This window comes from Pygoscelis adeliae, unplaced genomic scaffold (genome assembly GCF_000699105.1).
Source record: "Pygoscelis adeliae isolate BGI_AS28 unplaced genomic scaffold, ASM69910v1 Scaffold99, whole genome shotgun sequence".
NCBI lineage: Eukaryota > Metazoa > Chordata > Aves > Sphenisciformes > Spheniscidae > Pygoscelis > Pygoscelis adeliae.
This window is the reverse complement of record NW_008825493.1, coordinates 37543-52042: the sequence shown is the minus strand read 5'-3', so window position 1 is coordinate 52042 and position 14500 is coordinate 37543. Positions and strand designations below refer to the sequence as shown.

The window sequence follows — 14500 nt, the reverse complement described above, 5'->3', positions numbered from 1 at the left end:
ATCAGTGGGATTTTTCTAGGGTTGCATGCTGCCATCATCTGGTTGAGCTGCCACCACACAGCAATACAATTTCTTAGAGCAAAGCTGCATTGGTTCTTGTGGATGTGGGAAGTCATGGCTACCAACCCCATAATCTTTTCTAGGTGCCTTTGATATCCCTATTTTGTTTTCCATCAACTTCAGTGGTTGTTGGCCCAGACACCAGGTGCAGTTATGTTGTAGTTACAACTAGATAAATCTTACACGTAACAGTAGAAAGACATGTATGCATGTGCTTAGAATTCTCTTACATATTGTTTCTCTGTGTGATCAACAGGAGGACACTGTCCTCACTTGGATCTTCAGCATATTTATGGAAGCCCCCAAGCCGCAGTTCCAGCATGAGCAGTTTAGTGAGCAATTATTTGCAGGTAAGCAAATTACAAATAAATGTTTATGTGGCATGGTAGATCTTTAATTAATGGCATAGTTCCAGAGAGCTTCGTAGTTTTATGGTCATTATGACTCTTACAATGGTAAACTACAAAAAGAGTTCTTAATTAAAAGTAAAGGGAATTGTCCAGTAGCTGATTCAACCAAACATGCAAATGTTATAGAGGAAAAAAATATATTCAGAAGACTGCTTGCAGATACATATGTTTTCATTTATCTTTTGTGAAAACAAGCCCCATACCAAGTTGGTATCTTGTAGTGCTGTGAACTCAACACACAACGTCACTGTGCTTTGAGAACCTGAACTTGCTCTCATTTGAGCACACCATTTAAATGCAAGTTTAATACTTCTTAAACTTTCTGTTTTTCCCCTTCTGTTCATTTAGGCCCAAGAGTTTCCCTCCAGCCCAGATGCAAATAGCTCACTAAATGTTGAACACCTTGAGGGCTTTGAAGAGATGCGTGTAGAACTTGACCAGGCTGAGCTGAGACAGAGGGAGCTTCAAGATCGTATTCACCAGCTAGAAATGGAAAACCAGGAGCTCCAGGCAGCTGTCAGCCTTCAGAAAGAACAAGTACAGGTAGAAAAGGAGAAGAGCAATAACTATGGTGAGGAGAACTCCCGGCTGACAAAGATGATCACAGAGTTACAGAAGCAGTGTGAGGTCTCACACTCCACTCAGAGCACTGTTCATGACCTGCAGAAGTGCCTGCAGTCACTGGAACTGAATGCAGTGGAGCAGCAGAAGGAGTATTCAACAAAGCTGGAACAGCTGGTGACCAGCAAGGAAGACTGCGCCTCAAAACTGCAGATGCTGAATCAGGAGCTGGAGGCCTCTAGGGCTTTGGTTGCTATGAAGGATCTTTGCATCGATGAGCTCAAAGCCAAGCTGAGTTCCACAGAACACAAGAACCTCAACCTCCTTGAAAAAGTTGATGCTGCCTTGGAGGAAAAGGGACAGCAAGCCACAGCCCACTGTGACTCTGCCCTACAGATACAAGCACTGTTAGAGAAGCTTCAGGACACAGAAAAGGAAAAGGCAGATATGCAAAGACTCAGTGATGAACATGCATCTCAGCTGAAAGCAGCAAGGGAAGAGCTGCAGCTGAAAGAAGAGGCACAGAAGGAACTGGAATCCAGATACAGTCGCCTCACTGCTGACTCCAAAGAAGAGAGTGAAAAGCTGCTTGGGACCCTGGAAACCATGGCAAAGGAAATGGATGCACTTCAGAAGGCCCTGACCCTGAAAAGAAAGGAGATGGCTGAGCTCCAGACCCAGGTAATGGGGTCGCTGGCTCAGGTGGGGTCACTGGAAAAAAATCTTGAGGAAGCAAGGAAAGAAAAAGAGAAACTTGAGGAGGAGTATGGTAGGAGGGAAGGAGCACTAAAACAGGAAGCCCAGTCGCAAGCCGAGCAACTTGAACTACGGGAGGGTCACTTAACAAAGGTGAGTCAGACTGTGCGTAGCCTTGGGGAGCAAAACCGGAAACTCTTGTCTGAGAAGGAGCATCTCAGCCAGAAAGTCAAGGAGCTGGAGGAGCAGATGGAGCAGCAAAACTCTGCAGTGAGTGAAATGGGTGAGGAGAGCAGGAAGCTGAAAGCAGAGAATGCGAATTTGCAGCAGTCCAAGAAGAAGATGGAAGGGAAGCTGAAAAATTTGGAAGCTTCTAAAGCTTCCCTGGAAGCTGAGGTAGCCAGGCTGAGAGCCTCTGAGAAACAGCTTCAGAGTGAGATAGATGATGCCCTGGTGTCAGTTGATGAAAAAGAGAAGAAGCTCCGGGACGAGAACAGACAGCTGGATGAAGACTTGCAGAATGCCAGGAGGCAAAGCCAAATTCTGGAGGAGAGATTAGATGCTCTGCACTCAGACTATGAAGAACTAAAGCAAAGAGAAGAGACCACTGAGGAGTCTTATGCCTCACTTGAAGGACAGCTTAAGAGTGCCAAACAGCATAGTTTACAAATGGAAAAAAGCTTAGGCACCTTGAAGGAAAGCAAAGAGTGTCTCCAGTCACAGCTCACAGAGAAGGAAGTAGAACTGCAAGGCATGGAGAGCCAGTGTGAGCAGCTAAGAGCAGAAGCTGAAAGACATAGGAAGAAAGCAGAGACTCTTGAGGTAGAAAAGCTCAGTGTTGAAAAGACATGCCTTCATCAGACAAAGCTTATCGAATCCCTCACATCAGAAAAGGAATCAGTGGAAAAACACCAACTACAGCAGGCGGCTTCTCTGGAGAAGGAGGCAAAAGAGCTGGCCTCCAGACTGACCATGAGTGAAGAGCAGTTGGAAGTCAACCGAGGTGAAGTGTCTAGGCTGCAAGCAGAAGTCCTCGACCTGCGAGTCAAGCTTCAGCAGACCACAGATGAGAGAGAGCAGATGAGAGGTGAGCTGGCAATCACAGAGACTGTCTTGGGTGAGCAGAAGGTACTTGTCCAGCAGCTGAAAGAGCAAAGTGAGTCACTCAACAGAAACCATGTGCAAGAACTGTTGCAATGTAAAGAAAGAGAAGAAGTGCTGAAAAAAGAGCAGGAGACAGCAGCCCATCAAAAAGCTGAGCTGGAAAATAATTTGCTGAACCTGAAGGAAGAGCTATCCAAAGTTAAGCGGTACTTGGATGTTGCTAGAATGGAAAACGAAGAAAACAAAGATCTCCTCCACAGGACCAACACGGATATGGCTGAACTTGGTATTCAGATTTGTGCCTTGACCTCTGAAAAGGTGGATGCAGAAAAGCAGTTAGCCCAGGCCACAGAAAGGCTCAAAGAACTGGAAGAACAGGCAGCAGAGCAACAGGAGAAGCTGAAGCTTGACATCTCTAATCTCAGACAGGAGAACAAGAGCCTGCAAGAGAAATTAGAGGAGGCTCAAATATGTGCCACAGCTGTCCCAAGTCTGCAATTGCAGCTGGAGACAGTAAAGAAACAGGCACAGAGTTTCCAAGAGACCAGCCAAGAAGAGCTGTCTGCAACAAAATTTCAAATGAGCACAGAGATTCTAAATTATCAGACAAAATTCAAGGTAAATTAATGTGATTATTATAGTTGAGGGAGCTGTGCAGGATTTCCCCTGCTTTACCATCTGCTGTAGCAATTACTGTGTGAAATCCTAAGGTTTGTGTTGGTCAGACTCTGAGACTAGCGTGCATCTAGCCTTAGCCTGGGAATCTGAAAATGTCTCTACACTCATGGCCTAGGCCTATTTGAGATAAAATAACTCTTTAGAGTTTTTTGGAGATGTATAGTGTGGCCATCTGAGCACAGTGGAGAGGCCACGTGATATGGAAAAGCCAGCCGGTCACAGGTGATAATGTCTTATGTTGGCACTGAAGGTGGCGTCTTCTGTAACTATTTCCTCTGGTCACAGCTGTGATTTTTTTCTTTTTTGGTAGGAACATTGCAAGACCTGTTCCCTACCCTCATACATAACACTACTTCTCCTTAAAACTGATTTTGATGAAAGCAAACTTAGACTGAGACCAGATATTTTTGCAGTTAATTCCCTCATGTATTTTTGCTTTCAACTGCTCAAGGTAGCAGCTGAGAAGATCAAAGTTCTGCTTCCAGAAAAATGTGAGTCAGCCACAGTAAATGTGAAACAGCACACCTAAAGGCTGAAGATTTTGTTGTGATTGTTCTGCCATTCTGAGATAATGTCTAAGACTGGCAGTTGATCAGAGGCTTACGCCACTGGTGGTATCCAGAAATCCCACGAGTTTGAGAAAGTAGTGTACATTCATTTATGTTTTGTTTTCATAAATGCTTCTTAAACCTCAGTATGATTTGGGCTATCTCACTCTTTTGAGCCAAAGCAATTCACAAGCTGGGCCTTCTTTTTGTTGAGAACTGTAATAGCCCATAGCAAGTAACAGTAAAACACAGCTGGTCTACCACCACAGAGGGGAGTTCCCTTGAATCCATGAGCTGGGTGTCTCTTTAGCTGTCTTTCACAAGCCTGACAGTGGTGCTGCATTTATCCCATACATGGCAGTAAGAGCACTCGTGATTCACAATTGGGAATTTTGTAGATGAAGGGGTGGCCGCTAGAGGAGTGCTAACTCCTGGTTCAATCTCTCTGCTAGGCTGTCAGTGAAGAGTGTGGGAAAGTAAGAGAGCAACTTGAGGAGCAGAAGCGACAACAGCATGCTGCAGAGGAAGAGATTGCAGAGTTACAAGTAGGTGCTCAGTCTGATTAAAAGACAGAGGTGTGTGTGTCAGCAGGCATTAGTGTTATAACTGAGAAGGCAGGCAGCATTTCTGATGACTGGCTGTGAGTCTGAGAATGCCCTTGAATAAATACAGGTGCTGCAGACAAAATACTTGGCAGCCGAAAGTTAGCGACTGAAACAGATTATGAAAAGCACAACAGCACTTAGGATTTGTCCTGCTTTGAAAGCTAGTTAGGTTTTATCTAAGACCTGGTTATGTGTACACTTCTTAAATGGGGGTGCAGGTTTAAAAGGTGTCTGTCTTAGGCCCTGCATGCCCACTGCACACAGCCACAAGTGTGGATCCAACTGTTTGCAGGCTGCAAGGGGCACTGAATCAGAGAATAAATCGGGCTGAGAAAAACCCCAGCTGGAAGAAAATAGGATTTTTGCAATGCATTTATCAAACAGTTGAGTTAGGAGGGTCGTACTGAGGTGTAAGGAATCCAGAAAGAAGAAAGTTAAGGTTATTGAACCTGGCCCTGCCTGCTAGCAGAAATATGTACACCTTTAGATGCAGTTAGGTATGTTCCCTGAGGACTCTGAGTTTGGCAAACTTCTCTGGAGAGGCTAGCTGTGAAAGAAGTTTTTGTTTCCATTGTCCTTCATGTTCCATATAGCTTTAATAAACAACATTTTCCTCATTTTTAATTTTTTTTTCTTTTGAAACTTTTAGGTGGTGAAAAAACTTTTAGGGCGTATTCTTTTGCCATTATCTTTGAGAGATTTTCCTTGATAAGGAGGCAAAAGCTCAACTGATCTGGACTAGTAAGAATTACAGGCTTAATACTGTCTTACTTTAGAGTCTATCCCTTATTCAGTGTGACAGAAGTAATCAATCACTAGTACACAACTAATTAGTGTCTCCTTATACAATAATATCTTAATTGGTGTTTTGGCTTTAACTGATTCTTTTAAAGCATTGTTTAGGTGTCTTGGTAATTGTCCAATGCTTGGTAAAGTGTTGTTTTTATATGTAAGGAAATACAGTAATTTATTTCACTAGGCTGCAAACACGAGTTTGTCTAGAAAGCTGGATGAAGCAAGAGAGCAGCTGTCTGAATCAGAATCTGTTCGGCTGCAGAAGGAAGAGGAGGTGACATCTCTGAGAGAACTCTTGGAAAGGTGGGAGTTTGGGTTCTTTACGCAAGCCATTAATTGTAAGCCAAGCAAGGGGCCAATAACCAAAGCATATTGAAAATTGCTGTGGTTTATGAAGTAGCATATGCCATGGGGTTTATATAGGGCAAATAGTGCATGGGCGCTGATGGGGAGTATCAGATTGACACTTCAGATGAGAAATATGTAAACTACACAGCACACATGAAAGCAAGGTTTAGGTTTTATTGTATTGTTAATTTAGCTGATGACATAAATTCATTATATGTCTTCCTTTATGAAACTGCAAGACATTTTATAACCTCCTTTTACCTTATAGGTTAGTCACAAAATTAAAACACCAATATTGGCTCTTTTTTTTTTCCATAAGGAATGGAAAATTTCTGCTTTTTGACAGTTTGTTTTTTCTTTCCTGTCCATGAATTTTCAGGGAATCAATAAGAATTATTTGAATGGGACCACATCCTGCATGTCTTTGTCAGGTTTCTTATCAGTTTTAAATATCTAACACAGGCTATTTTTCCAAGGTCTGTAATGTGGCCTGTGTGGTGCAGATTATCTGGCAGTCCGAAATAGATCTTCATGAGGCATGGGCTCACACAGAGTCTAATGGGTTAACCAAAGCCTATTTATTTTTACGTTTTTGTGCTGATATCATCTGTCTTTGTGGGAAGACTGATGATTCTTGATCTGTGCTGAAGGTTGTCAGCACAAAATCTAACTCATCAAAATATTTGAATTTAGCTGAATGGGCTGAGGTGAGTTCAGATCAGCTCAGCTCTTCGTGTTGTGTTGCTGTAGCATTTTTGATCCATTGCTAGGACTCACGGTACTGAAATTACTGTATCGTCAAGCCAAGACTTACATTCTTGCAAGCTTCCTGGGGACACTTCTTTCCACTGACTGTGCAGTGAACTGAGGTGTCTTAACCTGGAAGTGTCTTAACACTTTCAGGGAGGTGTCCCTCCCTGGAAGTGTTTAAGGCCAGGTTGGACGGGGCTTTGAGCAACCTGATCTAGTGGAAGGTATCCCTGCCCATGCCAGGGGAGTTGGAACTAGATGATCTTCAAGGTCCCTTCCAACCCAAACCATTCTATGATTCTGTGATTCTATGAACCTTTAGTTTTTTAATTGCATCTGTGTTAGAAGAATATAGTGAGAAACTGGTTTGCTTCCCTTTTGTGAACATGAAGGCTATGGAGGAGTATGTGTTAAATGGCACTTTTCTGTGTAACCTGCAAATGCTGGGCAACCTGCGGCTACAGGACTTTCCCCACTTAGCTCAGTTTGCAGCTGCTGCTGATCTTAGCTTCCAAGGACACTAATTTTATTCCCACTGTGGTAGCCATAAGCTTCGCTATAAGCAGGGCATCCAAGAAATTGCTGATTGCTGACAGTATTCACCAGATAACAGATTTGTGTGCACTTTCAGTGATGCAGAACACTGGAGAGTTTTTGGCTAGCTATAAAAAATATGCATGCTGAGAACAATTTCACTGAAACTACCTGTTTATCAGGGTGGAGGACTCCTTCCTTCCTTCGGGAAGACTTGAATGCACGTGAGCTAAAAATGATTCTTCATTGCCTTTGTACTTGATCAGGATCCAAAAAGAAGCTGATGAAGCAAAAGAGAAGGTCCTGGATTACAGTGAGAAGCTCAGCAAGGTGGCAGCTGACAAAGATAGCAGCGACCAGAAGTTATTTGCTGAGCTGGATGACCTGACGAGAACAAAACAGTTCCTTGAAGAACGTTTGATAGAACTTATCAGGTTGGCATCAAAATAAACAGCAAGCAGAAATTAAAATCCTAGCTTAGGATATTAAGAGGTACTGCCTAGGTGGTTCAGTCTTGTATTCCTGAATTGAAGATACATGTAATGGCCAAGTTCATCAGCAGTTGAAATTTTAGATTTCCGTAATGCAGTCAAAAATATAACACCCAATATTATCTCCTCCTTAATTTGCTGTCTGTTTTGCAAAAATACGTAGTTCTCTGCACGGCATGTATTTTTCTCCCCCCCTTCCCAAGAGCTTTGGTAGGTTTCTTGATCTATCTTTATTCCTGAAAACTCCTCAGAAGTTACAGCGGAGCAATTTTTGCTGTGAAGCTTTCACCAGCGTTCAGATTGAGGTTGGTTAACAGTAAACCAGCACTGATAATTTCTATGTGTTTTTCTTTCTTTTAACTGTGTCCCTGCAGAGATAAGGATGCTTTGTGGCAAAAATCAGATGCTCTGGAGTTCCAGCAGAAGCTTAGTGCAGAGCAAAGGTGGCAGGGGGACACAGAGGTTAATCATTGTCTGGACTGCCAGAGAGAGTTCTCATGGATGGTGCGCCGACACCACTGCAGGTCAGTTTGTTGAACTCTATTACGCTGTTCAAAAGCAAAATTGAGTATGATTGTTTACATGGATGAAATACTTCTTAATGTTCACAATTCATTGGTGTCATGGTTTAACCCCAGCTGCAGCTGAGCACCACACAGCCGCTCACTCACTCCCCCCCGGTGGGATGGGGGAGAGAATCAGAAAGGTAAAAGTGAGAAAACTCATGGGTTGAGATAAAGACAGTTTATTAGGTGAAGCAAAAGCTGCACACACAAGCAAAGCAAAACAAGGAATTCATTCACTACTTCCCATCGGCAGGCAGGTGTTCAGCCATCTCCAGGAAAGCAGGGCTCCATCACGTGTAATGGTGACTTGGGAAGACAAAACACCATCACTCCAAACGTCTCCCCCTTCCTTCTTCTTCCCCCAGCTTTATGCACTGAGCATGATGTCATATGGTATGGGATACCCCTTTGGTCAGTTGGGGTCAGCTGTCCCAGCCGTGTCCCCTCCCAGCTTCTTGTGCACCCCCAGCCTACTTGCTGGTGGGGTGGGGTGAGAAGCAGAAAAGGCCTTGGCTCTGTGTAAGCACTGCTCAGCAATAGCTAAAACATCCCTGTGTTATCAACACTGTTTCCAGCACAAATCCAAAATCTAGCCCCATACAAGCTACTATGAAGAAAATTAACTCTATCCCAGCCAAAACCAGCACAATTGGTCAAAATCATTGATACAGGACATTGTAGAGGCTGAAAGAACACATGAACTCACAAGGGGATAAGAGACATTTATGGAAAGGTCCCTTGACATGTATTAAGGCAAAGATCCGGATGCAACTCTGTCTTGGGGAGTCTGTCAGTTTCTCATTTCTGGAAACAAAGATAATCACACCCTACATAGTGTGTTTCTTTGAAGGACTGTGTTTTTAATATATTCGTTATGCATTGCTCCGTGCATGCTGTAAATAATATTCACTAAGATGTTTTTGCTATTGTGATAGAAGTATTCCAGAACAAATCCAACATGCTGTGCAATTATAAATTTGGTTACTTACACTAGATATGTTCAGAGATAATTACCAATTGCAAAGTAATCTTTTAAAAAAAAGTTAATATTAAATTATTTCCTATACAGTTAGCCTGCTTGGAGTTATCAGTTACCTGATCTAGATTTACTCAAATATATTTAAGTGGATACATTTCAGGGTCTTAGTGATATTTTGTTTTGGCTCTTTACTGTTGTTTATCCTCATGACCTGATTCATCATGTAAGCTACGTAGTACTGGGACTTTCAATTGCATATTAATGTAGGGAACATTCGATGGGGATTAATGAATAGTGAAGTCATTTCCGGTAACAACTTTCAAATTACTCATTCCTACTAAAATCTGTGAAACCAGTACCTACTAATGATTTAAATGATTATGTAAAAACAAAACCACTAAGACTTCACAAATAACAGTCATCCCGTCTGGGTGCTTTTCTTCATGAAAATCTTAACAAGTTCATTAAAAAGTAGTTGACAGGTTTAATACCGAGAGACTGCAGAGTGGTGGGGACAGGAGGGATGAATGTACATGTGTGTGTCCAGTATTGTTTCTTCTTCCCTGTCTGAAGGGGAGAGGGGTGATTACTAAGTAGGGATATACAGACGTGTTCTTACACTCCTTACAATCAAATAGAGTTTTGCTCTGAGTATGAGATTTGGCCTGTGTAATATTATTAAGTACATTTGCTTCATATGTACTTAATATATGTATTATTTATTTGTATTGCATATTTGTGGGCATTTAATTGTTTTTATGTATTTATGTTTAAATGTATATTTACTTTTTTTTAGTATTTTTATGTTTTTTCTGTGTTCCCTATTTATTAAGGCAGCAAAGTATGAATGTGCATTTCTGCATCCTGTTTGTCAAGAAAACTACTTGCTTCATCTCAGAAAGCAGCGCAGTCTGTATTATGAGTTCTGCCATGGATGTAGCATTCGGGCTTTTGCAGAGTACAAGTCCATTTGACAAAGCCCCAGACTCTGTCATGTAGATATGTTCCACCTGTATGTGGTACTATTCTAACACCTTTGGTTTTGAATCATTTCTAGAATGTGCGGTCGCATTTTCTGCTACTACTGCTGCAACAACTACATGGTGACAAAGCCTGGTGGAAAAAAGGAGCGTTGCTGCAGAGCTTGCTTTAATAAGCCTAGAGTCATTGTGGACAGTACAGATGACTCTGGATCCAGTGCCAACCAGGAAGGATCACCAGCGTCATTGGAATCACCTGTGTCACCATCTGAGAGGGCTTTTGGTTAGTGTATTGTTTGCATGCTGCAGAGAAATAAGTAGGGTTCTTGGACATTCTCCAAGAAACCACATGGTCACCTCCTGCTCCAAGGACCTGCATGTTCATGGAGTGTTTTCAGGGTGGGATTGGTCCCATCTTTGAATTTGATTGGTATTGACAAAAATCTGCATGTACATTAAATGAGTGTCAGTCAGCCTGAGATTTTCAGTTGGTTCTAGTAGTTATCTAATGCTTCTGTAAAGGTAGAGGAATGGCCCAGTCTGAAGCCCTTAAGGGTTTTGCTTGTTTGTTTTCGAAACAACCAGCTAATATTATTAATATTTCTTTTCATGTCCTTTTATGGCACAGTTGCAAGCGAAGCCTCTAAACCACCAGATGATGGAGCATTTGATATAATCACTGATGAGGAGCTGTGCCAAGTACAGGAATCAGACTCTCTCTACAATGAAAGTCAGATGGAGGGAGAGTGTCTGGATCAAAGCGTGACAGATCTGTGAGTAAACACTGCTTCATGGAGAGGGGACTCTTTTGGGTTTTGTTTGGAGTGTTTGTTTTTTTTTTTTTATTCAGTGGGGATAGCTAACCTCTGCATAAAGAGAAGACAATTCTGTTCCCAGGCACATGTTCAGCAGACCAACACAAAATAATTTTGGCCTATTTGCACAGTCAGCATCAAATCTAGTAAATCCAAACAACTCCATCCTCTCCCTCCACCTGCTGCGCCACAGCACAGAGGAGTATTCCCAGTTCTGTGCTGTCACCAGGCCAGCTGTCACCATTAAAATCAGCTTGCAGGCCACACTGGATCACTGGTCATTCACACTTAACTTATAGTAGGAGCTAAGCGATACTCTCTGTCATGCTCACCATTACTTAATATCAAGAGAACAAGGGGGTGGGGAAAAGATAAGGAAAGATTTGTTCTTTTTACAACAGGCTTCATTGAACTGAATGTGAAATAACTGGTCTGTGTCTGTAGGACTCCTTACAACTTTAAAGTTAATAGCTTACAGAAAAGAAAAAGGAGTTGCATAGCTAAATCTGGCAGAAGTTTGTTCTTTTTTTCTTAAGAAAATGAGAGTGAATGCAGGTTTCAGTTATTTTTTTACATCTATTTCTACATAAATTAGCAATGAAGAGGATCTAAGGCCATCTTAATATCCAAGTACTTGGTTTGCAAACTATGTTGTAGTATTATAGTTTAATGTATATCCGTGTTTATACAAAATATTGTTTTACTATCATTCAAATATTTTCAAATGTTTTCCAAAAATTCTGTTCTGTGAAATATATTATCTTTCAAAAACTTTTATATATTTGAGAAGGAAAAAAAAAAGCAATTTCACCTAAATTCTGTACTTGTTTTGCTTCTGAGCGGAAAAATAAGCATGATAAATCTAAATGCTAAACGTAAAATAGCCACAGAGTAACCAGTCTGCTGCTGAGAAGGCTTTTTTTGTCCTCAGCAGATCTGTTTCCGGCATAAACCACAATGATTTACAACTTAGGTAGAAGGCAGACCGTACAGACTTGTTTATTTGGAAAAAAAAACTTTTCAAAATTCTACATTTTTGTTTCTTGGTAAATAAGTTCTATGTATTCTGCCTATTTTGTATACTGTTGACACTGACAGTATATTCATGTTTATCATGCGTTGGGCAGACATGAACGAACTGAGCTTCACAACGCTCTTGTGAAGTTAGTACTGCCTTTGTTTTGCAAAGGGACAATTTGCAGTGGAGGATTTTTGTTTGTTTCTTTCTTTTAAGAAGGAAAAAAGTGTAATATACTACTACTTTGAATTCATGCTGTCTGCAGAAGGGATATCACAGGTGAGTTAGCTCTGGAGAATCCAACCAGGAGAAAAGAAATAAGCATGTGTCACCATTTTTTTCAGTTTGGGATTGGGCTAGATTCCTCTTGTCCCACAAAGTATTCAGACTGGAAGGAAGGATTACCACTAACACTGGAATACAATTCTTGAAGGGCGCCCATGCAACATCCTACTTGCACCATGTAAACTTTTATCTGTCCATCTCCCCTTGTTTATAGATTATAGTTAGGAAAGCCAGGAAATAGTTTTATCCTCTGTTGCTTTTGGTTCATTAGTGTTACAAGCTGGGGGAGAGTCCTACTGTGGTCATACTGGGAGCTTGAGACATACTTTGCAGAGAACACAGACCACACCTGCCCTTCCCCATGACAAAATGTTTGAAAGGTCTCACTAGCCTGAACACTGGAGGAGAATGCAGGAGAATGGCCTTCTTACACTGTGGATGAGTTGAGCATCTTGTGTTGATTGTGTGGTTTGTGTTATGGGAGAGATGCAGAAACTGACACATGAGTCAGACGATGGTGTGGCACCTGTGGTATGTGTTGAAGAAAAAAAGCAGAGCACAGTGTTGATTATGACAGAAGTTTTCTCACTTGTTTCTGTGGTGAGGAGTATATGTGTAGTATAGTGTAGCTTAGCAGACGAGCAGATAATGCAGCATTTGATACCATGGGTGTTTGAGGGGTGTTTGAGGGTAAACATGCCAGAACCACTATATATATATTACCTATATGAATGTGAGCAAAGGTTCCGCTAACCCTCTGTCCTGTCTTTGACAGCAGCCCATAGCAGATGTACTGATAATTTCTCGGTGTGTTTTCTCCCACCTTCCAGGGATCTGCAGTTCAGGGACTTTCTGAGCTACTGGTTTCACTGCTGCAGATTTCTTGGCCGTACTGGACTGGTGGACCACCTTGACTTCATATAGACCTTTGATCTTTTTTTTTGAAAGTGTCCAGCTAAACGTGGCCTGATTTCTATGTGGAGACTTCAGGTAGTCTTGAAGTACAAACAACAATCCACTGGCATCCCAATAATGTTCTCTTTGCATGAAATTGAATATATGGGGTAGAATTTGCTTTGATATTGTGCGTAGGGAAGACACAAAGGATCCAGGATTGTGCTTGCTAGATGTATGTCTGAGGAATGCATACAAATAAGTAAGTTCTCAGGCCAGACTTCTTTATTGGGATTCTGCTGAAAATAGTCCAAGCTATTTGTTTTTTGCCAGAGATTTGAACTAATTGGTGCAGCTCTAAAAGGGAGGGAGACAAGCAGCCAAGAGAGGGAAGAGAAGGGAGGTTGGGTGGTCTAAACAGACAGAGACAAGATCTGTGATAGATATGCTCTGTTGACATAGTTTCTTACAGCCTTACTCTGGCTGAGTGTCTGGCTGAGATTTTCACACTGACCTTACCTTATTCTGGGTGTGAGTCCTTGCTGGACTAGAAACACGAGTTCGTGCTCAAAGCAGTGAATTATCTTAAGGAAGTTTTCTTTTCTATTTGTCCCCCTTTAGTGCCTACTGTACTGTTAGTCTATTTTTCACTTGTTCACTTAACCCTGCCCCTGTAGTTCTTTCCTTGAAGTGACATGAAATGATTACAATGGCATTACTTCATAACAGCAAATTTTGAGAGACTGCCTTTAGTGGTACAGGTCAGTTGAGAACCAAGTAAAACTCATCTTGGTCATGAGCTGCACAGGTGTGTGGCAAGGTAAGACAGATGCTGTACCAGCATAACTCTGGCTGACCTTGAAGCAGCTCTTTCCTAAAGATTAAGATTAAGCAGTAGTCACTTCATGCTTTCAGGTCTGTTAGGTAAGTTTGGAGCAACCTGATTGAAATCTTAATGTGAGAAGCTGAGATGAGTTGTGCAATTGCGGTACATCCTACTACTTAAAGGCTCATGGGTTCTCTTTTGAAGTGTTGTATTTTTAAACTCTTTTATTTCTAAAGCATTCACATTTGCAGATTGTGTTCTAAAACAAAGGTCAGGATATTGTCTAGCACGGGGTCAAAGTCCCCAGGGTAAACCAGTGCACTGTGTTTCCATTTTAACATATTGTAGAAATTACATGCCTGCAATAAATGTTGCAGCAACAGAATCAAGATCATAGATGGCAGAAGTGTGAAAAGAAAAAAAAAATTGCCTCTACCCTGGTACGGAAACAAAGAGTTTATTCACACCTCAGCACTGCTTTTGGTAGAAAGGACATCTCAGCCTGTCTGCACAGCCTGTTGCTTTGGTTTGGACTCTTTTTTTCTTAATGACTTGTA

General features: G+C 41.7%; 1 protein-coding gene across 5 annotated transcripts in view; it reads left to right on the top strand.

Moving 5' to 3' along the window:
* The window catches only part of FYCO1 (FYVE and coiled-coil domain containing 1), a 53253-nt gene that overhangs the window by 17228 nt on the left and 21525 nt on the right, over positions 1 to 14500 (top strand). For all 5 annotated transcript variants that reach the window (XM_009331232.1, XM_009331229.1, XM_009331230.1 and 2 more), the window contains 8 exons: positions 317 to 410; positions 819 to 3449; positions 4510 to 4602; positions 5642 to 5760; positions 7356 to 7523; positions 7955 to 8104; positions 10183 to 10388; positions 10734 to 10878. In XM_009331232.1, the coding sequence (XP_009329507.1) occupies positions 317 to 410; positions 819 to 3449; positions 4510 to 4602; positions 5642 to 5760; positions 7356 to 7523; positions 7955 to 8104; positions 10183 to 10388; positions 10734 to 10878 (3606 nt within the window). The remainder of the gene's footprint in view (positions 1 to 316; positions 411 to 818; positions 3450 to 4509; positions 4603 to 5641; positions 5761 to 7355; positions 7524 to 7954; positions 8105 to 10182; positions 10389 to 10733; positions 10879 to 14500) is intronic.